This window comes from Opisthocomus hoazin, chromosome 21, assembly GCF_030867145.1.
Source record: "Opisthocomus hoazin isolate bOpiHoa1 chromosome 21, bOpiHoa1.hap1, whole genome shotgun sequence".
NCBI lineage: Eukaryota > Metazoa > Chordata > Aves > Opisthocomiformes > Opisthocomidae > Opisthocomus > Opisthocomus hoazin.
This window is the reverse complement of record NC_134434.1, coordinates 9,143,289-9,170,582: the sequence shown is the minus strand read 5'-3', so window position 1 is coordinate 9,170,582 and position 27,294 is coordinate 9,143,289. Positions and strand designations below refer to the sequence as shown.

At 38.6% G+C, this 27,294-nt stretch overlaps 1 protein-coding gene across 4 annotated transcripts in view; it reads left to right on the top strand.

Annotated features, from left to right (window-relative positions):
* The window catches only part of CSNK1D (casein kinase 1 delta), a 28,581-nt gene extending 3,854 nt beyond the window's left edge, over positions 1-24,727 (top strand). Inside the window, exons 2-10 of one of the 4 annotated variants that reach the window (XM_075440597.1) lie at positions 3,420-3,530; positions 5,299-5,447; positions 5,937-6,165; positions 6,538-6,708; positions 8,311-8,459; positions 8,937-9,108; positions 9,471-9,610; positions 14,794-14,860; positions 16,695-18,863. In XM_075440597.1, the coding sequence (XP_075296712.1) occupies positions 3,420-3,530; positions 5,299-5,447; positions 5,937-6,165; positions 6,538-6,708; positions 8,311-8,459; positions 8,937-9,108; positions 9,471-9,610; positions 14,794-14,826 (1,154 nt within the window). In that variant the 3' untranslated portion in view covers positions 14,827-14,860; positions 16,695-18,863. Of the gene's footprint in view, positions 1-3,419; positions 3,531-5,298; positions 5,448-5,936; positions 6,166-6,537; positions 6,709-8,310; positions 8,460-8,936; positions 9,109-9,470; positions 9,611-14,793; positions 14,861-16,694; positions 18,864-24,604 lie in introns of those variants that run through there. The other 3 variants (XM_075440600.1, XM_075440596.1, XM_075440598.1) reach the window with 3 other exon arrangements.
* Positions 24,728-27,294: the final 2,567 nt, after the last annotated feature.

Sequence of the window (27,294 nt, the reverse complement as noted above, 5' to 3'; positions counted from 1 at the left end):
AAATCAAGAGTTTTATTTGTTTGAGATGGGGAGGTCAGTATTAGGTCAGAAGATAAAGCCTTCCTGCTTGTATTGTTGATCTGTCCTTTCACATTTCTCGATTGATGTGTATCGTAACTCATTTAAGGTCCACCAAAATAACATATTCATAAAATCTGGAAATCTTACATTACAGATTGAAGAGTTTCCAGTTGCTGCTACTGTGCTGTGACCAAAGTAGCAGTCAGGGATCCTGCCACTTACTATGCCAGTTGTACCTAGAGTGAGCTTCAGATTGTTTGTTATCTTAAGGTGTATTGTGAAATGCCTAACAGACTCTGGAGCTCACTCAGAACAACTCACTGTACCACCAACACCACCTTAATACTTATGTGTGCACACACAAAAAGACATTTTATTAACCTGAAAAAAAAAAAAGCATAGTCTTGCGTGAACTCATAGATAATTCCATGCACCTTCAGTCCCTTGCAGAGTGAAGTCATGCCTGTTTTGAGGTGTGGAGTGTTAGCCTGTCTTTTATTAGCCTTGGTTAGCCTGAGTTTATATACAAAAGGCTATAAAGCACTAACGTAGCTCCTTAATCTCAGGAACAAGATTTTGCAGTTCTGATAGTTAGAATCGTAGAATGCTTTGGGTTGAGAGGGACCTTTAGAGGTCATCTAGTCCAACCCCTCTGCAGTGAGCAGGGGTAACTTCAACCAGATCAGGTTGCTCAGAGTGCCGTCCAACCTGGTCTTGAATGTTTCCAGGGATGGGGCCTCCACTACCTCTCTGGGCAACCTGTGCCAGTGTTTCACCACCCTTATGGTAAATAATTTCTTCCTTATATCCAGACTAAACCTACCCTCCTATAGTTTAAAGCCATTACTCCTTGTCCTGTCGCAAGAAGCCCTGCTGAAAATATTTTCAGCATTTTTCCTATAGGCCCCCTTCAGGTACTGAAAGGCTGCTGTAAGGTCTCCCCGCAGCCTTCTCTTGTCCAGGCTGAACAGCCCCAACTCTCTCAGCCTTTCCTCATAGAAGATGTGCTCCAGCACTCTGATAATTTTTGTGGCCTTCCTCTGGACCCTCTCCAACAGCTCCATTTCCTTCTCTTACTGGGGCTCCAGTGGGATCTCCCTAGAGCGGAGTAGAGGGGCAGAATCACCTCCCTTGACCTGCTGGCCATGCTTCTCTTGATGCAGCCCGGGATACGGTTGGCCTTCTGGGCTGCAACCACACATTTGTGGCTCATGTCGAGCTTTTCATCCACCAGTACTCCCACGTCCTTCTCGGCAGGGCTGCTCTCAATCCCTTCATCCCCCAGCCTGTATTGATAGTGGGGGTTGCCCCAACCCAGATGCAGGACCTTGCACTTGGCCTTGTTGAACCTCATGAGGTTCACACAGGCCCACTTCTCAAGCATGTCCAGGTCCCTCTGGATGACATCCTGTCCTGATGTGTCAGCTGCACCACTCAGCTTGATGTCGTCTGCAAACTGGCTGAGGGTACACTCGATCTCGCTAAGTCATTGATGAAAATGTTAAACAGCAACAATCCCAGTACAGACCCCTGAGGGACATCACTTGTCACCAGCATCCATTTGGACATAGAGCCCTTGATCACTACCCTCTGGGTGCGACCTTCCAACAAAGTCCTTAGCCACTGAACAGTCCACCCATCAAATCCATATTTCTCTAATTTAGAGAGAAGGATATTGTGAGGGACTGTGTCGAAGGCTTTACAGAAGTCCAGATAGATCACATCCGTAGCTCTTCCCTTGTCCACTGATCTAGTCACACCATCATAGAAAGGTTGGTCAGGCAGGACTTGCCCTTGGTGAAGCCATGCTGGCTGTCTCGAATCATCTCCCTGTCTTCCATGTGCCTTAGCATAGCTTCTAGGAGGTTCTTTTCCATGATCTTACCAGGCACAGAGGTGGGGCTGATAGTTCGGTATTTCCCGAAGGGTCCTCCTTCCTACCCTTTTTGAAAATGGGCACAATGTTTCCCTTCGTCCAGTCACCAGGGACTGTGCCTGACTGGTATGACCTTTCAAATATCATGGAGAGTGGCTTGGCAGTGACATCAGCCGATTGCCTCAGGACTCTGGGATGCATCTCATCAGGTCCTGTAGACTTATGTGTGTTCAGGTTCCTTAGGTAGTCCTGAACCTGGTCTTCCTTTACAGTGGGAGGGGCTTTGCAGGTGAATATGTTAGCTTAGTACTCTGTAATAGTCAAAGCATATGGGGAAAAATAATAGGTAAGCAGAAAAAAAATTACAATTGCACATCTCTTTCTTAATTGCTTTATGTGACTTTTGAAAAGGGCATTATGGAAAATAACTGGAAAAGGTATGGGTAAGTGAAATTGGGAGTCATTAGGGGTAGTTACAAAGGACTTCTATACAGAGAATGACAAGAGTTACTGAACTCTGAAAAGAGTTAAGGGAAAGTGAGGTAGGGTAGAAGTCTGTGAAATCCTGAATGTCATGGAGAAAGTGAGTGCAAAAATGATTGTTTACTCTTTCTTTCCAAACAAAAACTAGCAGACCTCAAGTTAAGCATTTAAGAGTGGGGATTGGAACAAACAGCAGGTGATGTACTTCGCATAATGCTAAACCATGAGGTAATGGTGAAAAGAGAAAGCCAAATTCTGAAACTAAAGAGACTGGGCGATATCTAAAAAATGTCACACATCTGCTTTTGCCAATTCCTGTGTCCTGTTCCTAAGTTGCATGGCTGTGAGAGTATGTATTTTCTTGACTCAGTGTTTCTTTTTAAGAAAGTCAGTTTTTCCCTACATCAGTTTAAACTTTAGAAGTGAACAGGTAAGCCATTTTGTCAGTCACTTGATTCCTGAAACAAGAATTGAATGCGATTTTTGTAAAAATTTTTTGAGAGAACACATTCTTGATTCTAGATAATCTACCTCCTAACTGGATAAAATCATAAGGTATTGGAATACATCTGGAGTATGTTGATATTTAGGGAAGTGGTAGTTTCTGTTTCCAAGGCATAAGAGGAGGTGATCTGAATTCCTAGCATTTCTTAGGTTGGCAGGGATGCTTGACACACCTGTAAACATTCATTCTGAGCACTTCCACCACAAACTGGAATTGGAAAGACACCCCTCAGAAGATGCACTGGGTTTTTTGTTTTGTTTTTTTTGCTTTGTTTTGTGTTTTTTTAATGGGATAGCAGCAGTTTCAAATTCCTGTGCTACAGTGTCTAATAGTTGTCTCTTAAACTGCTAGTCCGTTAGAGAGAATCTGTAAGACTTCAGAAGAATTTTTAGGTAGTCGTGGCTGAAAGTAGTTAATGTCTGGATGTTTGTCATTGAGAAGCAGTTTGTCAGTATTTGTTTTGTTTCAGTCTTGACGAAGGCAATGCATCTTAAACAATACTTTGAGCAATGTTCTTAATTCTTCTCGTTTTAGGAACTGATATTGCTGCCGGAGAGGAGGTTGCAATTAAGTTGGAATGTGTGAAAACCAAACATCCTCAGCTCCACATTGAGAGTAAAATCTACAAAATGATGCAGGGTGGAGGCAAGCAAATTATTTTCCTTCTTCAGGGATTTAACTGGGTTTATGTCTTTGATGTATCCGCCACCTGGAAATATTTAATGCTTAAGATCCCTTTCAACATATAAGGAGAAGGTGGGAAAGGTGGCAGCATAGGTGAAAAGTAGTACCTCAGTTCTTCTGCGAGCTATGTAGAATAGCAGTTCCATGTGCATGGCTGCCAAACTGCATGATAACCACTAATCCTCCAATGTTGCTCATGGTCCCAGAATATTAAAATGTGAAAACCTCAAGCAATGTGGAACAAAGTTTGGTCCCGTCCAGCAGTACACTGATTGACTTTTGTTTCTCATCGGTAAAAAGATGGTAACTGCTGTTCTGGAGGGTTTAACCTCACTCGCTTATTAGAGTAGCACAGTTCTAAACTTAGTAAATTCAGGTTCATTTTTGTTATATATATTAGAATTCTTTCTTCTGAGTTAAAAATATTTCCTTGCTGTGGGAGTTCTAAGACAAAATAGCATTAGTAGTAGAGAACAGGAGTGAAGCAACTTCATAGCCACCGTGTGGTACTCTGCTAGGGTATCTCCCTCATATGTATTAGAATTCTGTGAATTCCCGTGCAGTTCTGGGATATTTTACATAGTCCCTTGAATTCTTCCTAAATGAGGCTATGCTTCACATAAAGACTACATTCCACACTGTATGTCAAATGCAAAATACAGTAATCGTACATCTAGAAATGGATGATAGTGTGTATTTGCATTTAGTTACTTTTTAATTCCTGCCTCATTCAGTTGCTACCTGTGTGTAACCTGAATAGCCTTCACAGAGTAAAGTGCTTCCTTTGTGGGCTTACTAAGGCCATGATGATGGGTTCTTTCTGAGGATGGATGCTGCAGAGGCAGGTGGCAGAAGGTTACGTTTTCGCCCAAATAGGGGTTTCTCTGTGCAGGGGATTCAGGAAGAAATAATGCATATCAAGGTAAGGTATGAGTTTAAAATGGGTGAATTACACGATTTCACTTCCAAAATGCATAAAATTAACTCAAAGGCATCTGAAATTCTGGATAAGGCTACCTACATACAGATTTAATTAAAAACATGTGAGCAGTTCTACAGTGTAGTGTGACATAACTTTCCTGAGTTTCTCCATGAAGTGAGGCTAATTTTAGCTTTGTCAAGCTGAATGTATAACACGTCTCAAACAATGCTACTTTGGTAGAGATTCACCAAACAGCAAACACAATGGAACTGGAAGGACAAGAGTGTGAAGCGGGAGTGAAAATTCATTGTAAATGGAACAGAGAAATATTTTACGGTGATCTTGTAGGCTTTGAAACCAAGAAGTTAATTTCTAAGGTCCTCTTCGGTAATACTGTTTAGTGGTTTGACACTGTCTTTATTTTCAGACTTCCAGTTTGCTCCTTATTGCCATCTGGGAGACTACATGAGTATTAGTACTTGTAAAATGCTTAAGGTTCAAATCCAGCAAAAGTGATAAATACTTTCAAGTTACAAGCTAAGCACAAATACTGGGACATTTCTGGGGAAGAGGAAAAAGGCTATTTTTAGACCTCTTGCTGTAATTTTATACTGGTTCTGCTGTGAAATTATCAAACTTTACATTTCAGAATGGCTGAAGGTAGGATAAAATACTAAGCTTCACTGTAAATGCAAACATTCACAGTAATGACCCTCTTAGAATTCATCTTAGGAACGTTGAAGATTTGTGTGCATGAACTGTATAGAACAAATTGTTCTACTGAATAAACAGTTTCCTTTTTTCTAGTGGGCATTCCCACAATTAAGTGGTGTGGAGCTGAAGGAGACTACAACGTAATGGTGATGGAGCTGTTGGGACCGAGTCTTGAAGATCTCTTCAATTTTTGTTCAAGGAAATTTAGTCTCAAGACAGTCCTATTACTCGCTGACCAAATGGTAAGAAACTGCTTTGTTGATCTCGATACTGCAGTATGTTGGGATATCAAAATTTCTTGAGAGATCATAAGCAACTTTGTTTTATTTCTGTAATTTAGAGGTGGATAGGCTGTGTAAGTAGAGAAAAGACTCAAAATTGGTTCTGTTTCTGTAAATGTAAAGTGTCGCATCAAAAGTGATGACAAAGTCTTAATTTGATTTTTAAGAACTGGACCTGTGCTGTTTGCAACCGAGTTGTTGCACTGCTCAAAGACAAAGAAATTCCCCCAAGGGAGTTTTTGGAAACAAATGTAGAACAGCTGCAAGGAAAGAGCTGGAGAGGAGGTTTATCTGCTGTCTTTTAAATTATGTTCTGTTCAATGCCCTTGCATTTTACACTAAAAAATTTCTTTACCTCTTTTATCATTAAGACAGAGTTGCTAGTGTTTTTATAAGAAACAAGGTGTATGCCCCGTGTCTTTGACAATTTTTTTTTCTCTCTGTATTTAGATTAGCCGAATTGAATATATTCACTCCAAGAACTTCATCCACCGAGACGTGAAGCCAGATAATTTCTTAATGGGCCTGGGGAAGAAAGGCAATCTTGTCTACATAATAGACTTTGGGTTAGCAAAGAAGTATCGAGATGCTCGAACTCATCAACATATTCCATATCGTGAAAATAAAAACTTAACAGGAACTGCCCGTTATGCATCCATCAACACTCATCTTGGAATTGGTGAGCTGGGGAAAGCAATAAACAGAAACTTCAAAAGTGTCAATGCGCATGATTTTAGTGCAAGTAGATGTTGCTTTATGGAGGCATAGAAGATGGTCCCTATTTCTGGCACCAACAGCGCAGCATGCTTGGCCTCTTGTCTCTTGATTGGGTGGGATTTGGTCAGTTTGTAGTTCTCAAGAATTAGCACATTTTTTAATAAGTGCAAGGGTAATAGGCTTTTTCTTGTACTGAGTGAGTTTGTCATGCGCATAGTAACTCTGAGCTCTCTCTTGTTTTTCGAAGGGTTTTTATGACAGTCTTGTTGCAAAGTCTTTTGTTTTTCCAGTAGAAAATGAAACCTAATGAGTCCACTTTTTTATACTGTTGTAGAGCAATCTCGCAGAGATGACTTGGAGTCCTTGGGCTATGTACTGATGTATTTTAACCTGGGCTCCCTCCCCTGGCAGGGACTGAAAGCAGCAACAAAGAGGCAGAAATATGAACGTATCAGTGAAAAGAAAATGTCTACACCCATTGAGGTTTTGTGTAAAGGATATCCTTGTAAGTTGCTCTTTTGTGGTGCTAGGTCTACATGTTCATGTTTTAGTGGTGTTTCTTTTTTCTTTACACTGAATTCTACCAGTCGTTTTTACTTTTCTCTCTTTTTTTTTTTTCTTCTTTCCCCCACCACTTTCCCCATGATTGGGCACATCCGTAATAAAGATACTGTGCTTTCAATACTGGGAGCTTTGTGTTCATAGACCATTTCAAATTATACCTTGTCCTATCTATTAGTAACCAATCATTGTGGTGCCCTCGAGTCAAATGGTAGCTTGGTATTGTCTGATGCACACTGTATTGTGAGTGTGGGCATCTGTGCTGGCTGGATAAATTTAACAGATAAATAACTTTTTTGAGAAACTACCCATTTCTTCATATGTGTGGGTACTCTTTCTTGGATGAATTGGATTGTATAGTCAGATACACCTCTTGCCTGTTGCAGTTGTTTCACTTGGGAATTGTCATTCCAGGTTCCTCTGGTTTGGCATGTTGATGGTCAGCATCTGTGAGAGGCGTAAGAAACCCTCCTATATCCTAGCATCATGCCTCAAAGCTGTTCTGTATCTCAGTTTGGTGTTTACACCACAGTAATAACTAGGCATTTTTGAGGCCTGCAGAATGATACTTAAATCTATTTTAAAACTTGTTAACGTTAGCTGCCATCAGAGAATATTGTTGATCTTTCATGAAGAGTTCCATCTCTGTTCTTTTCACAATCTTGGCTTTGGCATCTAGGTACGATAATGGGAACTATGGTTTTTGTTAGGGTTGTATGAAAACTTACTGTCTTCAATGTGTTTCAAATGTCGCTTCATACGTGTTCCTTTGCATTCATTAACTATGTTTTTTTCTCTGGGCTTAACAGGCAGGGAAGACTAATCAACTTTTCTTGTGCTTATTGTTAGAATTTCTTTCTTAATGTAAATTATTAATACATCATTTCATCTGGAAAGACTTGAACTCAAAAGCCGGTATTTTGATACTGCTGTTATCTCTGGCTTATTGAATTCACAGCAATATTCATTTTTTTGCTGTGTAACTAGTATTTCGTATGCCATATAAAAAGAGGTGTCCAGACCATTGCAAATCTAAAATTGTAGCATGACTTACATGGGAAATTTATACAGGACCCCTAGATTTTGCATGTTTTGAGGCGTAGCAGATATGAATCTTTATGTGACTTAACAACAAAGAGATGCTATTCCATGTCCCACAAGAAATGGTATTTAAATATATTCAAAGCAAAGAAAGAGAAAAAAAAAATCTTTTTTTTTACTCAGCTGTAATTTTAAACCTGTCATCCACATCACACACACCCCCCCCACAACTGTTGGTTAAAGAACTCTAATATTGGGTCCTCCCTGCTGTTGACAAATGAGATCTTTGCTGACTCTGTGATAGACAGTTTCCTATTCAGGGTTGACTTGATAGATGGGCTGTAGTGTTGCCTTCAGATTTCTAGTATTAGGTCATTATTCTTTTTCTTAGGTTTAGGAGATTTTCTGTTTGTTGCGTTTGGAGTAGTTGGGTTTTTTTATGATTTGGAATTACAAAAAGCAAATGTGAAGCTGAAGGGAAAAAACAGGCTTTCTTCTATTACAGCTGAATTTGCCACATACTTGAATTTCTGCCGTTCTTTGCGTTTTGATGACAAACCGGACTATTCCTATCTAAGGCAGTTATTCAGAAACCTATTCCACCGACAAGGGTTCTCCTACGATTATGTGTTTGACTGGAACATGTTGAAATTCGTGAGTAGCTGACATAGCTTTCTAAAACTTTTTTTTACTATGTTGTCAGTTTTGAGTGTCTTAACTGATACTGTAAGATTGTCTCGGGTTTTTCCTCCTGTAAGCTCTATTGTCTAGGAGAAAAGATCAGGAAATGAGGAAAGGCTTCTGAGATGCTTCCTTCAGGGCAGTCACCAGGCTGGGTTGAAGGATTGTTATTTTCACCCACCTTGATCTTCAGCACAGGTCACTTGCAACTGTTAAGGAGGTGTCCAGCTGCCATAACAGTATGTATGTGCATTAGCATTTTGAAGACTATGCCAGTAGTTGTATGAACAAAATTTATGGCAGTTCACAAGAAAATTTACCAGAATAATTAATGCCCTAGCAAAACTTCAATTCAAAGGTTGTCCAATTCTTTATTTTCAGTAGTTTTATCGGAGTACATAGTTGTAAGCTCAGTAATCCTTGAAGTTGTTCACTAGTCTTGACCCGTAGGGTGCAAGCAGAGCAGCTGAAGATGCTGAACGTGAAAGGCGAGAACGAGAGGAAAGATTGAGACATACACGAAATCCAGCTGTGCGTGGATTACCCTCCACTGCTTCCGGCAGGCTGAGAGGAACACAAGATGTAGCTCCTCCTACTCCTCTTACCCCAACTTCACATGCTGGTAAGTAAGCAAATACCTGGATAGATGCACTTTGTAGACTACTGTAATTTGCACTTTGTTCCTGGTCGTTAGAAAGTCGGAATTAGAATTGGGATACCTGAGTGGTATTAGTCTCTGATCAGGGTTTGGGTTTTTAATTTGTTTTTTCTCCCCCTTGCTTTTCAGTAGATTGAAGGTAATTGTATACACTCATTACCTGCCAATTGCTGCTTAGATGTCTGTGAATATAAAACAAAGGCTTTGATTTCTCTTGTATGACATTCTGAAAGTTTTGTATGCAAACAGCCAGAGAGTGATTTTTCCAGTGACCGTGTCATAATCCCATTTCTCGTTACGCGAATATAATGTGGTTTTTCTCACAGCCAACACCTCTCCTCGGCCAGTATCTGGTATGGAACGCGAAAGGAAAGTGAGTATGAGATTGCATCGTGGTGCCCCAGTCAATATCTCGTCGTCCGACTTAACAGGCCGACAGGATACCTCTCGCATGTCAACTTCGCAGGTAGAGAAGATTTCTGTGTCGTGGGAAAATGAGGGTGATTTGATAAAGTTAATTTGCCAAAAGGACATACAAGCTAATTGATGTGATATCATACTGATACTGCAGAATATGTTGACTCATAAATACTTGACATTTTAGCTGAATGTTTGTGGTGTGGCTGTAGACTACTGTAAAGAAGAAATTACTTTTTTTTTTTTAACCTTGACAACAGTAAGCATAAAATACTCAAAGTAATACAGAGTCATTGGTGTATGAGATGATGCAAAATCCTAGAGATACAGCGTTTTTACCTACAATTATGGTGTTTAGCTCCTATGCTCAATGAATTTCTTATTTCTGTTATCAATGAGAAAGCAGAGTGAGTGAGAGGCAGTTCTGAGTCATGTTTCCAAACCAACAGAGCAAACAGTATTGGTGCAGAATAGACAAGAAATAGTTGATGAATAACAGAAAGTGCAGAAGTGAAAAAATATTGTAGCGCAGTACTGTAATTCAGAGCAGGTAAGAAGCCACATGTGTGGATGATGGATAGGTCGCAGAAGGCTGATTTGAAGAGGATGGCAGGAGGACGAATGATAGTGATTCGTAGCCATAGTCAGCACGGAAATCATCCTCATTGGTCACGATGACTTAGCAAAAAGATTTTAAGAATGCTTCTTTGTAAGACTGACCAACACTGTTTAAATATATTTTCAACAGTTCATGCTGTAGCTTACATTCCTTTTTCAGGGTATTCACACAGACTTGTCTTAAGTAGTGTGTGGCCTGGCTTTGTACAGCTTGCCTTCAGTCTTAGCTACAGAATGGGGAATCACCTGTACTGTAGGCATACTGCAACATTACTGGGAGAGCAGTCTGTTACAAGGACTGGTGCAGTCGTCTAGGGGTTTTTCCATCATGCCTCAATGCTGTGCTGGAGTTCTAACTGCACAGATTTTGCTGTGGACTCATTTTATTCCTCGTTGAAAGAGCACATTGATAAAAAGTAACTCGATTCCTTTTGGCTTTGTCATTTAATTGGCAAAATGAATTGTTTTGGATAGTACATGTTCTTATATATAAAATCGTACTGCTAGAGGGAATGCTCTTTTAGATGGAGGCCAGGTGGGTATCTGATGAAGACTGAGGGTGAACTGGATTGAAGAAGCAAGTCTGTGACAAAAGTGAAGTGGGATTTTTTTGGACTGTTTTTCGACTGAATGAATTGTTTCACCATGTAGCTGCACAAATGTTTGCGTTTGCATGAGGGGTGAACAGTTGAGGGGCAGAAATGACTGGACAAGCATAGGAGACAGGTGAGGTTTTCCGTGTTGGCTTTGGTGGCAACTTTTGCCAGCTTGAATTCTTCACTGAACTGTAATTCTTACCACCAGAAATCCTCACATTGACATATTTTATGGCTGAAGATTGTAAACAGTATGAAAACAAAGAGGGTAGAACTGCACATAGTTACGTATCTCGTAAATACGCATAAATACCTGATAGAAGAATGCAAGAAGGTGCAGCCAGACTCTGCTCAGCCATATCCAGTGAATGGACAACGGACAGTGGGCACAAATAGGAATAAAAGAAATTGCATTTAGACGTGAGAAAAAACATTTACTATGAGAGTAGGCAAGGGCTGCAACAGGCTGCCCTAAGAGAATGCGGAGCCTGCCTGTGCCAAATTACCTGGGACCCAGTTGGACATTGTCCTGAGCAGCCTGCTGTAGTTGACTGCATTTTGGGTAGTGGGATTGGACTAGATTGGCTGTTCTGTGAGGTTGTGATGCCAAGTTCCCCCTAAACCTTTACTCAAATGTAAAGGTGGTTTGCTGGTAAAGTGTGTGTGCCCAGGGTTCATCTCTGTCATTCTGAGTGAATCTCGGATGCTTTGTCTCTGTTACCAGTCAGATAAATAACTAATGGGAGTAACAGAAATAAATGCAGTGATGTTACTTGACTATGTTAGGAGAGAGTATATCTATCAGGTTTTTTTGCTGTATTATGAACATGTAGCTCGGTATGTATGTGACACTTTTCTAAGCATTGTAATGTACAAGTAATCCAGGTGGGTTTGCAGATACATTTTGGTTCTGCCTAACTTGTAAAATGGGAAGACTCTGAGATTGTGTAGGACTGTGGGGGTTTTTAAGTAGTGTTTCAGTATCCAGATGTGCAAGTTGTGGTGTGGGCCAACAGTTCAGTCTGGCTTAATGGTACATTTCCATACCTGCACTTTCTAACACTCTGCTCAAAGTATGGGATCATTCAGTTGACTTCTTTACAATCCCAGTAGCGGCCTAGTCAGGATCTTCTCTGAGTTTGTTAGAATTAAGCATTTATCATCTTACCGAGGCAGTGAACCACTGCTGGTCTCCACTCATGGTGACTGAGTAACAGTGTGCAAATCTGTTATAATTTAAACAGCTTCCCATGGACCTCTCGGATTTGGAAGGCAAGAGAGATTTCCTTAGACTTTACCTTATAACGCTTCCCCTTGAGCTCGTTGGAGAAAATTTGCTTTTCGTTTTTCTAGGTCTCGCTTACTCCATAACAGGCAAGATGGCTCAAGTTGCAAGTTCTCATAGCTTACGCTCTTAACTGTCTTCATAACGTTAAAGTAGCTCTTCCATAATAAAAATTTATCCTTAGATGTTAACTGGCTTACCAATTAAAGCCATGGGTTTCCCTTTATACTTTGTCCTTAGTGAGGAAAACCTAAAGTATCCAATTCGCATGGCAAGGTTATTAAAGAGAGTTTTGATTGGTTAGGTGTAAGAATATAAAAAATCATCTATACCACTTCTTATCAGGAGAACAGTAAAGAACAGCAACTGTCCATGCCCATTCCATTGTTAGTTTCCTTAGTAAGCCCTAAGTAAATATACTACCACTGTTCCTTTTTCAGGAAGTGCTTAGACCGTACTCGTGGTAGAAAGCAGCTATTAAAGTTTGCTATGCAGATCTACAGATAGCCTATGTTAAGAACTACATTTGTTAGAGTTGTTATTTATAACTTCATAAATTTGGGTTTGTTATTTTATATGGCTGCCTTGGTTTGGTAAGGCAGTGCTGCATCTGTGATCTCTACCTCTCATCTAGAGGAAGGGCTACTGTGTTTTAAACTCAGGGCGATGGACGTGCAGAATAAAGAAATAATGAAAGCTACTTACCTCCAAGTAAGGTTCTTAAAGATGACTCCACATTTTTATCTTTCTTTTTTCCAAAATGAGTTCTGATCAGACTGAAACTGAAAAATAAGGCTGGGAATGTAGATAATACGAACCAAAATTCTTTTGTGGAAAATAGATTTTCTCGGAGAAATTTAACACTCACAGAAAAATGGCAATTGGTAAGGATAGCAAAATAGATGTCATGTATATTCCCCACCTCCAAGGTAATGTTGGCGTATTACCTAAATCGTTCTCGTTAGAGAGACTAGCACTTTGTGAGACTAACTAACAAGTGTTTATTGGAGTAACAGCTAGGATGTCTACAAAATGGTTTGTGAAACTTCAGTGTTTCTAAGGAAATTACTTAAATTCTATGGCACACATTATTCAGTACTTCTCTCGATTATATGGAAGTGAATGCAACAGTTAAAAACCTGAAAGTTGTGAGATGTTTAGCAGCAATAAACATTAATGAGAGTTGAGCAGTCAGGTGAAGCCTTTCAAATGAAGTGTGTATTAATGCAGTACTTCAAAGCCTGGTTAGGATGAAGGAGTGGAGCCCCTTGTGTTGTATGTTGGAACTATATCTGTGGCAAGCAATGACTGAGGAGGTTTTAAGTATAATGTTGGAGAGGTTAGTGTGGTGTCATAACAAAAGGGCGTAATTTCATCCTTGAATCTGTGTATGATATAGTGATGAACAGAAATGGAGAGGTTTTTTCATGTCATTGATGAGACGGATGCTGGAATATTCAGTTCAGTTTTCAGTATCTTAAACTGCTGGAAAACTGAGTAACACAGAGAAGAGCCTTAAAAAATGAGCTTGGGAAAAAAGATTGTATAATTCAGGAGTTTCAAATCAGCATCTTTCAGTTTGTCTGAAAGGTAAGAGATCATTTTGAGTCAGTTGGTGTAGTATTTTAGAGACAATGATTTTAACAGGAACTGGCATTTATACAGAAAACATATGTGAGGAACCTATTGCTTAAAATTAAAACCACTCACATTTAAAGAAAAGCAAAACAGAGATCAAAGTGAAGGCATTTAGCCACTAAAACAACTTCTAGAAGAAGTAGATCATCTGTTCTATTTGTCTTTGTATCAAACCTGGATTCATTTCTAGGTGGTGTTTTCAGGTCTAAAGCAAGTCTAAATTGCAGGTTTCTGTGCAATGAAGAGTTATGATCAGTGCTGGACAGACAATCATACCAGCTGTTAAAAGATCCTTCTGCTCTTAAGCTCTGTGAGTGAATTGTTCACCGTCTCCTTTATGTAGTCAGTCTTTAAACATTAAGAAATGTAGTGAACGAGGTCGTGAGTATTCCAGTAAACGCTACTTTGAATCAGTTCTGTCAGTCCACATTGCACAGACTGCATCCTGAAAGCAGTGATCGTATCAGGAGTCTAGTTATGTGTGAGTAGCCTTCATTTCCTTTCACAGAAGGTTTGATCTGCTCATGGTATACAGTAAGTTGTTGTTTTGGGTTCCCCCCCCCCCCCCCCCCCCCCCCCCCGAATGTAGCATGTTCAGTGCCCAACAGTCAAATCTGTGCATAACTCCTCCTGGTAATAGAGGTATTCTCTCTGTCGTTGGAAGAAAATATTGGAATGCTGCACAAAGAAATATTTGATTAAGTGTTTTTGGCAGGAGAGGTTTTCAGAAGACTGTAGCCAACACTGGCATTGAGCAACTTAAGTGTTGTGCCGCTTCCCTGAGGAAAAAGCAACATACTTCCAATGCCTCTGCATTTTCCATCTCCTCATGAGCAAGTCTTTTTCCATATATCCATCTTAATAGGCATCATACTCTGAGTTGTTCTTCTGACCCTGTCAGCTTTCTTTGAGGAATAATGATTTCTTCCTTTCACATATCTCTTAATGCGACAGAAATGTCTTATACAAGTCTGAAATCAGAGCCCCTCAAAAGATACGTTTGCTACTGCAAGTTTAGGTTGGATATTTGTTAGACATCTTTATATATCGGGGCAGTGCAACTGTTACAAATTGCTGTCTTTTCCCCTACCTCAGAATAGCATTCCTTTTGAACACCATGGCAAGTAGCTGCTCGTCTCCTTTCGTTGGAAGGCAGCACTGGGTGAGTGCTTCTCATTAGACACCAAAACTTTGGATGGGGTGGGGAAAAAAAAAATCTTTGGAAACTTCCAACTTTGCTTCTTCTCCTCACGTTACCTCATAGTTGTACCTGCGCCTTCTGGTCAGATGGACCATTGATTTTTCTCAAACTTAAGTGTCCTGCCAAAAATTGAATTACTGCTGCTGTTCCACTTGAACTCTTACGCAGAATTGACAAAAATAGTGACTTAAAAGTCCCTAAAGTCATTCAAGCATCAACAATAAAACAAAATAAGCAAGCCTAAATTTCAGCTGTTTGAGAATTATGTGTCTTTCTGGGGATGTTCATGCAGCTTTGTGTCACCCATTCAAAAAACAGATCTGCTTCAGAATTGAAAACCAAAATACTTCATATGAAGACTCAATTGGCTATATTATTCAAATGAGGCTCTGTCTTGTCGTGAATGGAATGTTCTACTACAGCCATGTCCATTTTTCACTGTTTTATATTCTTCTCCATTCCTTATGAGATGTCATTTTAAAAATACTTAGATCTATTAGTATCTATATTTTAAAAATGTTCACATACTAATGAGAATAGTTTGAACATGAGCATCTCAAGGTGGACTGATTTGAGTATTTAGAACTCCTTTCCACTGTTCAGTGCGGTAGAAGTTCCTGCCTTTCTGTGTGCGGCTTTTCGTTTTTTAGTCTGTTATGCTTTTGGCAATGACAGGCTTCATCAGGGAAATAGCAAGTTTCAGTTGGAATCTGAACCTTGATGGCCAAAGGATGCTTTCTTAAGTATTTCAAGGAGCTTCTTTTCTTTGCTTCTTATTAAAAAAAGGCTGTGAGATTTTTCTTTTCCTTAATAAATTCTGTTTTATTACTCCGTCTGCTGCCTCACTTTCTCTGTAAAGCCTAAGCTTGCACTAATCCTGTATCTCTAGTTGGTGAAGAATCCTGCTGTTCCTCTTCTGTTCTCTCTTCCTGCTTTGTGTGCTTGGCTGACTGTGCACAAGCTGCTTTGTAAACAGCTTAGAACATATAAAAAGATCCAACTGTAAATGGATCACTTAACACTTTAAAGTCCAGTTTTCAGACCTGAGTAAATTTTTTTTTGTTTTGTTTTAAAAAAAGGCAAACCTAAAGCTTTGCACTGGAAAGTGGGAGTGTGTGCTTGTAAGCGGGAGACCTGCGGGTTCTAGTCTGCTCTGGTTTGTGTCTGCGGTGGTTGGCCTTTACTGTATGCCGTACTATTTGTAGCTGTTTGCAACTGAAATTAATACTGAATACTGATACAGCTACTTAGAGATATCTCGCTTCTTAAATTGCAGTGGTGTGTGGTTGTTTTTCACTTTCACAGTGGAAGTGTTATTGAAATAATGTTACACTGTTACTGGAATAGATCAAGCTATGGAAATTAATGAAGGGTCTTTAACCACCATGTCCCATTGAAAATGAAAAGCCATTGCAAATAATTTTTTTTTTATCCTTTTACTGGGATTTTTTTTTTTCCCCCAAACTTAATTATTCATTGAGTCTGTTTCTGCACATTGGTAATGTTTTCATCTGGTTTATTCTTTCTTCTGTGCATGTTTATGCTCTGTTTGCTTTTCTTTAAAACATCCCCTCTGGCTGGAAAGGTGATTTTTCCATGTTAACTTCTAATAAAGGAGGAAAATACAGGGAACTTCGTGTAGCTACAGGTGTTTGGGAAACAGTGTATAGCTCATTGGATTTTAAGTTCACACACTTAGTTTTGGCAATGAATTATTTAAGAGTACATTGAGAGCCACTTGTATGTTAATTGGAAGGATATGTACTGATATTGTCTTGTTTTTTGGCTTTGGTAGATTCCTGCACGGGTAACTACCAGTGTTCTCCAGTCTGCTGTGCACCGATGAAAATTATTTTGCCGTGGAGGGCAGATAATGCATGGCTGATCTCCTATGTTACCAATGGCTTTACTAGCAAAAATATCCTAAACTAGAGTGGAAATATTACAACTGGAGTTCTCCATGTGACTTAAAAGACACTTGGAGGAACACGGACAGACTCCAGCAGCTGCCATTACAGGACGCTTTTGCCAGAAACCCAATGACCTTAAGAGAACCCTGTGGTAACAGGGCTGGAAAAGAAAGATGGTTTACAGAGTTGACCGCCTGTTATCGGATGGCCGTTTCAGTTTTCCCTCCACAGGCGGCAGGCAGACTTTACCCCCTTTTTATTATTCTACTGTAACTATAAATATTTTACTTGGTTTCAGAAAGTTTTTTGTATCATTTTGCTAAAATTATTGGCTTAATTCTCTGTAAAGAACTCTTGCTTTTGTCTGATTTAAAAATGTAGAGTATAAACAAACCTAAACTAAAGACAATTACTTGAAATTTCTTGTTTGAAAAAATTAGTCTGGCAGGGAACATGTAAATGAATCAAAACCATCTGACTTTATTTAAACTGTTCACTTATTTGTGTGGTCCCATTCTGACTGAGACAGTTTTCTCATAAAATTTTTAAAACTGTTAGAATTTTACTTTGCTGTTTGCTGTCTTCATTCACACTTAAAATTTAACTTTCCGTGTAACACAAAGGAATTTTTAATACTCATTCTTTTTCATAAAAGAGAACTAAATACCCTGCAGGAGAGTCTTAAGTATAGTAGAGAGGGTGATAATGGACTTCTTTTTTTGTAAAGAATATGAAGGACAAAGTGAAAGACTCTACTGTATGAGGGATTTAGAATTTGAAATATTGTCCTGTCTCTCTGATCAGTTTGGATAAATGAATAGTTCCAAACATTGTTTTTACTGGTAAAATTGTGTTTCCTGCACTTTGAGGCTGGTTAGCTTGGAGGGTATTGCAAGTGGAAAATACACATTGCTACTGAATCTTCAGTGTATTTTCACGTTTCATTCAACATCTACATGTTTAAAAATAAATAAATAAATTGATTCAGGCCTTCTGTTTCATGCCAAGACTCAAAAAAGGAATTACTTAAAAAAAAACAAAACAACCTACTCTTGCTGTGAAATCCTGAGAATTTTTACAATTCAGGTGCATACTGTATTTAATTCCTGAGTATGCCCAGAATCATTAGCTAGGAATGAATGACTCAACTTGGGTTGCTGAAAAAAATTGTTGCAGGTGTTGTTAGCACCTGTTGGTTATAGAATGTGGGAGATTCTTCATGTTGTTTGTTGCTGTAAACAGTCTCATAAAATAAAAGTAGGTATGGTGTCCTCACAGTACTTGGAACAGTATCAGAAGTAATGTTTATACTAGTATGACTGAAGAAATGGGAAGTTCCACTTTGAAAATGAAAGTATATACAGAGATTTTTTTTGAACAGTTAGGTATATTAAGAAATTCTTCCCTGCTTGAAAACAAGTTTTTTAAAAGGCATATTGGTCTTCAGAGTTTTATGAAGAGTAACTTTTATTGTTTCGGGGTTTACAATTTGTTTTTTGCCCCTTTCAAAAGTCCACATATTGAGTATTAGTCACTCTTCTTTGGATGTTTTCAGAACATTCGCTACTTGCTTGTGTGTACTCTGGGTCTGACTGGGGAAACCTGTGTTTGGGGACAGTATAGTGGAAACGCTTAAGAGTTTGATCCATGGATAAGTTTGCGTAAGAATTATTTCCTCAGTTACTATAAAATTCAGTATTTTAGGCATGTGCACTACCATTTGAACAGTTCTACACTTCACTGTGCTTTCCTTGTAAATATTTGTGGTTAATAATGTACCGTTAGAGGGACTTAAGAAGGCAGCCTCTTTATTCGCTGTATCTGGAACATTAGATTGCTGTACTATGCGTAAAAGTTGACTGCAGACTTCTAGAATTGTACTCACTTGTGGGCAATTTTTGTCCTTCATAATAGTTAAATTCCATCAAGCGGAAAATAGTTAGACTGTCTGTATGAACCTGTGTATTGAAAACCAGTATCTCGGAGCACTTCATTTGTACTACCACTGTATTTGTGTACTTTAACAATTGTGTAAATACATTCATAATGACTTCTGTTCTTCTTTGGTGTAACTTACTTACAGTGTATCCTTACTCTGTACTTTGTGTAACTTCTTTCTTCTTCTTATTTTTTTTTTTTTTTTTTTTTAAAGAGGTTTCTGTACTTGCAAAGAGTGTTGTCAGTTGCAAACATTTGAAGACAGATGCAGTAGTTAGGGTGTACAGGAAGAAAGAGAAGCGTATTGCTTTGCTCACAGAAAGCATGTCTTTTGTCTCTTTAAAGGTAAATGTTTTTGTTTGGATATTGCTTCTTTTCCAAAAGTCTTTTTAGCAAACGCTTTCTTTTATCAAGTAAAGCATTGTATTGAAAGGAACTATGGGAAGAGAATTGCTATTGAGACTCGATCAGTTATAGGAGCTAGGATACAAGCCAGAAAAATACTGAGCTCTACCCGCAGTGCCATGTATAATGGAAGTCCTGATTTTTGCTGTGTAATTCTCAAAGGTCTGTTCATAATCTGAGGGCAAATGCACCTTCAAGAATCCTCTTTTTCTGATTAGCAGGCCTTTAAAAGTTGGAGGGATATTTAATTTATCCTCACAGTTTTCGTTTAGAACTGGCTGTGTGCTTTTATGTAGAAAATACCACCTGTGTTGCTGTTCTGCGTAATCTTGATGGTTAGAGTCCATGAATTCTTTGTGGTACAAGTACCTTGAAAACAATTAAAAATAAATCCTATGCTTAAAGAGAGATAGGAAGTAAAAACATTTGAGGAGTCCATGTATTCCATGTTAACTTTATGAAAGTGCTCAAAGTCTCCCTTGATAGAAGGCATGTAGAACTCCTACATTCTCCAGTGGTGCGAAATATCATAAGCACAACTACGTGTTCTTTTCATTTCCCCACTTTCCAGACCTCTGAATGGCATTTCCTCCACAAAATCTGTCAAAAGCAACATTGTCAGAAATTGAATTTCCCGACAGGTATCTTTACAATGAATTTACAGATCTGTAAGTAGATTGTTGGCTAGAGCGTATGTATTCGTTTCAAGAATATTTACTTTCTCTTAGTAAAAGAATTAAGTAAAAAGGCATTTATTTTGTTCTTTAACTTTTGCTCTACAAAAGCAGCACTTCATGTGTACAAAATACTAAGTGAAAACAAACACTGCTTTTTTTTTAATAGTGCTGAGTCATCTGGTCAGAAATATAGATTTAATCCAGTTGTGAGGAATTGTAATCCACCATGAATTTAATCCTACAGCAAACTAGTGTCTAAAATTCACTGGACGAGGCAGGTTAATTATAAAAAGGTTTTGCTGTTAAAGAATGCAGAACTTAAAAACCTTATACTTCCCTCTGGTTCATTCAGGTGACAATTACTGGCATTATGTCTGTATGTCTAGATCTAGATTTAAGTGATTGTATGAACCTGAATTGTATGGGCTATTTGCATCGTTCAGTAGTTTTATGCCAGGAAAGTGCTCAGAGGCCTGATCTTCAGTAAGAATCTGTTTCACAGCAAAATCCTGCTAATTTTATCAGCAAATATTTGCACAGGAGTAACACTTTAAGACTTTTTCTCAGGCATTGGTGTTTTTTTCCTGCGTAGTCTTACTAAGACTGGTATGCTTCAGTTCTTTTGACAAAACAGTTGCGTGCTGCAGGCAGAGGGACAACAGAGAACTATGATCTACAAAAATACACAGTCTACCAAAAAAAAAAAAAGTTAGTATTCTTTGTTAATCTCATTTTGGGAAAATTCTTTACTCGAAATGCATAGAGAAGATCTGGGTCTGAGAAATAGAATTGTAAAGGACAAATAAGAATGTGGAAAAGGGGAAATTGTGTATATCATCCTAACGCATTAAGCCCTAGTCTACTGTGTCTTTGCTGTGACCAGTCCAGGATACTTGAGGTGCAGTGGGATGTGGAACAAAACAGGAATTCATTTGGTATATTACGCACTAGGAAGAAAATGTCTAGTCCTGATCTCATAACCAGACAAAACATTTAATTTAATTATAGTCCTTAGCTTGGTTCAGTGCTGCAAGCGTTACAGGCACAAAGGCAATGCAGAGCTTTTGGTATTTCCCATAATCCTTAAGAAAAGGATAAGTAAGTGATTCACAGTATTTTGAGTTCATGTGCATATTTTTTTCTTAGAAGACCCAAATGGCAAATGTTTCTCTGCTCCCATTGCTAAGAAATTGTATTTTAAGTTTGTCTGACATTGTCAACCACTGGATCTTACACCACATTTTTCCTCAAGGCTGGAAAAGTCTTTTGCTATTTAAGAATTTTAAATACTAAAATCTAGATACGCTTCATTGGATTCAGAGTTTTCCAGTGAAAGGCTTTAAATGGCTGAAACAGTAGTAGATGAAGAGTCAGATGAGCAAGAGCTATCCTCATTTCTTACTGCTCCGAAGCATTCATCTACGCATAGTGAGGAAAGTTGCCAGCTGGAATGTTGCTGAGATCATGAAGTGGGTATTGAGATCAGTCAAGGAACAAACAGCGTGTAACTAGAGGTAAGTAGCTTTTTACTCTGTCTGCCTCTAACTTTGCTAGACAAATGCAGGCCTGCTGATCTCGCAGACTATGTCACTAGCAAGAGACTATGAAGAGCCCTGACTTTTGCAGTATATGCGCCTTTTTGTTACTGGCACAAAGATGAGCTCTCTTCCAGAAGCATTGAGAAGACTGCTGAAATAATATATTCCAAAGCCATTGCTTCTCATATGCAGTGTCTCTGCTACTGTCAAAGGTGTTTACTCTTCAAATATTGTCACCTTCCTTCGACAGCAGGGAACAGACGCTGTGCAACTCAGGTCGTGCCCGTTTTTCCTCCACGGTGAATGGTCTGACTGCTTTCTTTCTGAGTCAAAGAGTACCAGAGGCAAAGATAATCTCTTTGGTTTTCTGTCACAAGGATGTGCTGACTGCATGCTAATAAATTCTGTCATTTCAGTCCACCTGGTAACATTCCTTCCTGTAGCAGCATATGGCTTGATCTGGCCAGCAGGGTAGCAAAGCATTTGATTACACCTTAAGTCTTACTGATTTAACTAAACGAGTGTAAAAAAGGTAATGATATGTTTATTGAAACATGGGGGTTTATGTCAGCTAGACCTACGATCTTTTCAGTGTAAATATACAGAGGAACTTCTGGGGCTGAGCTTAGATCTCTCTAAAATTTCTCAGAAGATGTACTTAGAATTAGGCACAAATAGGTATGAGCCTTCTAGATAGCAAAATTTAGCTCTTGTTACATTGAAGAGACTGTACTTTTGATTCACGTGGGTGTAGCCTTGAGATTATACCTTGAGGAGAGACAGTCTTAGCTGGGGTACCATGGAATCCAAAAAACCCCACCATAAACGTGTTCTTAAACTGTATTTTCTTAGGAGCTTTCAAGTTCTAAAGAGCATCACCTGATGATAAAGACAGCTTGTTAGTGGGTCATACTCAAAATATTTAGAGCTTTATAAGTCATAGCAGTTCATGAAACTTTTACTTGCAAACAAAACCTGGAGTACTCTTCAGAGGACAAGAATAATAATTTCTCCATGGAGCACAACAAAAGTAGTAGCTATTATTTTAAACTAGTTAATGCTTTAAAATAGTGTTCAGGATCGTTTACAGCAAGACCCCATTTCCATTTTGGAACTGGACAAACTATGAGTCATGGCAAAAGCAGTCCCCTTGCTCACGTTAAATTCTGGCTGCCTGGGAGCTCATGTCACCTCTTGCTTTCTGCTCTATAAGCACTGTGCTTCTGTATAGCTATTTGAGCATGTGCAAATGCAGCCCAGTTTCCAAATCTGGGTGTTATTTTTTTCTAAGATTATTTTCTCACCCCCACAGTTTTTGACAACCAAATAGATATTTATTCACTACATTTGCACTAGTTTACTAGCAAAACATGAAAAAAAAGTATAAATGTACACATTACATTAAAGTGCATTAATGAGAAACGGTCATCTCACTTGCACAGAACTGAAGTGTACTCCCATAATCTTAAAGACAAGTGTGGCAGAGAGACACAGACACACATACAAAAGTCAGTACTTACCGCTCTAACATGTAAGAGTTTGCGTTGTCCTGAAAGCCCTCTGTTTATGATCGCATACCAAACAGAAGTTTTTCTTTGGGACATAGCAAAGGTGCATACATGAGTGTATTTTGGATTTTCATTTTGAAGTTTGATTGGTTGGTATGGGGAATATTTTAGTTTCTTTTTAGAGAATGATTTTACATTGTCTGACACACGTATTTGTTTGGATGGGATTTAATATTAACAAGCATAAGATCTTTCTGGTCCTTCACACCACACCTTCATTCCATTTCAAGTCTCCACTTTAGGGAACTGACTGCTTTAGCAGCAGGTACTGCTGAAGAATTGCTGTAATGCATTTAAGGACTGGAGAAAAATAAAATTTAGAGATTGTGATTTAAAGCAGATATCTGCATCCCTTTAAAATTTTTAGTTCTGCTGAGATCTTCTAGGCTCCAAGCAGCTACAAGATACTTTATTTAGAAATTTTTAAAAAACCAAACTTATCTTTGTATAGGAGGAGGAAGAAAATAGTTTTAACTCTGCATTGGTCATTGTCTAGTGAACAGGCAAACTGTCTCCACTGGGTATTTTGCATGTTTGATATGTATATAGATTGATACATACATATATGAATACATATATGCACACATGTATACCTCTTTATGTATTCTCTGTGAGGCATTTATACACACATCCTCACCTTACATTAGGAAATTAAGGGCCTAAAATCCATTACATGATCAAACATACAACATTCTAACCATAAATCCTATAGTACACAATTTATAGAATGTACAAAGATCTAAGATGCCTTAAAATTTATTCTTGCCTGTACGCTAAAAGACCGTTCATTAGTTTCAGAGAAATAATTATGAAAACTGTTCAGCTGTTTTATAGAACTGTGTTTGGATTTTTTGCACTGCACTTATGTTTTTTGATTGTTTACCTCACTTCTTAAATAGATTCATCAACTATGTGTCTAAAGAAATTGTATTTGTTCCTATAGTGTATGATGCAAGAGTAAATTATAATGTTGTATTTGGGATGCTTGGCAAGTCTGATGTATGATTACCTGCCTTCCCTCCCCATTCCCCTTTTCTTCCCTGTTGATTTTTTCAAATCACAAAATTTTAACCAGGTAAAGGTTGTACAAAGGTTCATCCAGGTAGATGTTGCATGGAACTGTTCTGCTTGTGTCCCCGGGCAGTTAGTGTTTCTTTAGCAATGCTTTATGACTCCGACCATGCAAATCCTCAAAAGAAGTGAAAGAGCACATCTCACAAACTGCTCTGAAGAGGATCTCAGTGGTGCTGAGATTAAAGAAATACTGTACCAAAATACCTGGAGAGGTTTAAAAGCAATTCCTTGTAAATGTACAATAAACAGAGTTAATAAGGAGCCAGACTAGTCTTGCCAAGAGAAAGGGTTCCAATACAATCCTGTCCTCCTGTATGTAACGGTTCCTAGCTTGTGTTCTACAACAGCGCTGGGAACCTAAGGACTCAATGCTTGCTGCTTTTTTTTTTTTTTTTTTTTTTTTAACATCTTCGGGTAGGAAGCAGGGAGGTCTATAAAACAGGAGCTCACTATAAAGCCTTTCTGGCCATGCCTGTAGGAGCAGTTGGGTGCATGCCTCAGCAGAGCCTAGCATACTGGCCCGCAGTTGTCTAAGCTAGGGATCTGGCATGCATGGTGGTTTCCTTCCAATCAGTATAGTCAATCTGTTTCTAAGGAAATAAAGGTAGCTGAACAGAAGGAGGACTGGAGGGCTAGCGCACACCTGGGTGTCACCCTTGAATGGGACAGAATGGAAGCAGGGAGCTTAACTGGCTCCACAACTCAGAAGTATTCCTAAACCTGCCAGTTTTGATATTGCTAAGAGATCTGCATTTGGAGCTTCTCATCTCTGTGTTAAGCTTCTTGTGAATAATGAAAACAGTAAAAGATTTTATAGCCTGTGTGAAACTGCTTAGCAAATTAAATTCCAACCGTTATTTCTCACAGTCAATAAGAGTCCTGTGATTTCATCTCTCTCATGCAGTAAGCATCTCCTGCTCTCACGAATACTGCAATCCACTGGTAGGTCTGTGCTGAAAATAGCACAAGAGCACCAGCAGTCCTACTGAGAGTAGTTCATCTTTGAGTCAAGGAAAAGAACTTATATAGGCCAATGAGGCACTTTCTGTGAACACTAGATTTACTTTAGAAACTATTTATGGTGTCTTGTTGAAATGTGTTTCCCTTGTCCTAATAACTTCCTCTTCTGCCCCAATCACATAAAATTGTAACGTCTTGTTTCCAGGTTAATCATAAAGGTATTACGTGTGGAAAATGAAACAGTCTGGGAAGCCAGTATAAGCCCAAATTTTCGAGATGTTTGTCTAGACAATTTACAGAATGTACAGAAACTAAAAATTGTGCCAAAGCTTGAGGTCAAAGGAGTCTGTGATAACAGTACAGCATTATCTAGCAACGAAATCTGGTGATCAAAACCCCCAATAAGACAAAAACGGCTATTTGACAATCTGAATTCACCTTTGGGAATGTTTCTAGGTTTTGCTTTTTGAAACAGGACAGAGAACTCCAATCTGAAAGCTATTATCAGGCCTTCACGTATCAGCTGAAGCAGCCTCCAGGGATGTCATAAACTGATCTGTGGATTCCATTTTCCTCTTGCCCTTTCATGTGGTAGCCTTCTGGAGCTAGCAGTGTTCCAAGTACCGATTCATTTTTTAGTAAACTGGAGCTAAGTTTGGTGACTAGGACATGCCAGCACAATTCCTGCCACTAAATTAAGTTTTAAAGTAATGCACTACATGCAATATAAAAATAAAGTTTATTCAATGCAGCATCCATTTCTTTTTAAAATCACTCAAACATCATGATCCTGACTTTCCAATTTCTGTCCAAGGTTGTCCTAAGCAATGCAAAACCATTTTGAAGAAACTACCAAAATGGAAGCTGCTATCAGAGATAGTTCCATTAGGGAATGGTTCATGGTTTTGGCACTTTCTTGGATTTACTGTATGTTTCTTTTAAAATGATTGAGTATGAAACAATTAATGATGTTATTTTTAAAAGGAATATAGGGTGTTAAGGGATTAGCTTCTTCCAGTTTTCAGTTATTAAGCAGAACAATTTTGGCACCTGAAAGCCAATATTCTTTTGCCTACCAACAAGAAAACTGAATCTGTTACTTTTAGTCTATTTTGAAGATTGTTACTGAAGTCACAAAGCCTAGACATCTTTTCATAAACATATCTGAAAGGTGGGTTGCAGTATCATGATTTTGTATAAACAATTACATTTTTGAAAGTGTTTGGGTGAAAAAAAATACAGAAAATGCCTTCCTTTTACCTTCCTTTTCTGTTCAGCATTGTCACAATGAATCTTTTTCTTTTCCATGTTTTTTCAAATGTGCTGTCACTGCCTTGTCTGATTTGTTTCTTCTCCTTCCCCCATACCAGTGTCAGAGAAGATTTAAAGACTGGCCACAGACTCCCTGTTCTGTTTGTGCAATGAGTAGCAGTGGCAACCCCATTCTTGATTGGTCCCTATGCATTGCTGTCATAAATATGATCGACAGTTCTATCATGTTTCCTCAACCAGCAAGAATGGCACCATGAACTTTTATAGATTAAGCAAAAGGGTTAGGGAAGTGGAGTAAATAGAGAGAGAAAAAAAAAAAAGAAGAAGAAAAAAACCAACCCAAACAACCCCACCCTTTTAAGACTTTCCTATGTTGCTAACATTGCATTTTAAAGATGGCTAACGTGTTTCAAAATAATCCAGTCCCTTCGCTAAGTCGATCCACTCGAATTTACAGGTCATATACTGTGTCTTTTGTATACAAAATAAACACTCTTTCAGAAGATTGTACTAAACCTAGTATCTGTCTTCTCCATGTGACTTGTAATATTTTTCAGTGCTGCAGGGAAACTACTGAAAACCGTGTATGTAAACATAGGCTAACTTTGCTTATGGTTTGTCAAGATCGATTCGGCTCATTTTATTTTCTTTTAGTACTCCCTTAGAATACCACTTGTGTGATCTGCTGAGGACAGTATCTGTAATTTGCCTTTCCACATACAGTATTTCCAGGTGATAAGTACAAAGATTACAGGTTTAGACAAAACTCAGAAATACATTTGCATAAATCAAAGTAACAGTTATTATCAAAATTAAATTAGGGCTAGGCCAATTACTCTAAAAAGCTAAAAAAATAAGAAATTCAAAAACCTAATGGAGACCTTTAAGTTCCTGAGATTTTTCTCCATCTCAAACTCTTTCCCCTTCACAAAGAACACAGAAAGGGAAATTCTATTTAGCCGCACAACACAGCGATTCCACCAATACTGTCTGAAAACATATATTAAATTCCACTTTTCTTGAAATATAGTCTTCCTATATCTCTTCCAAGTA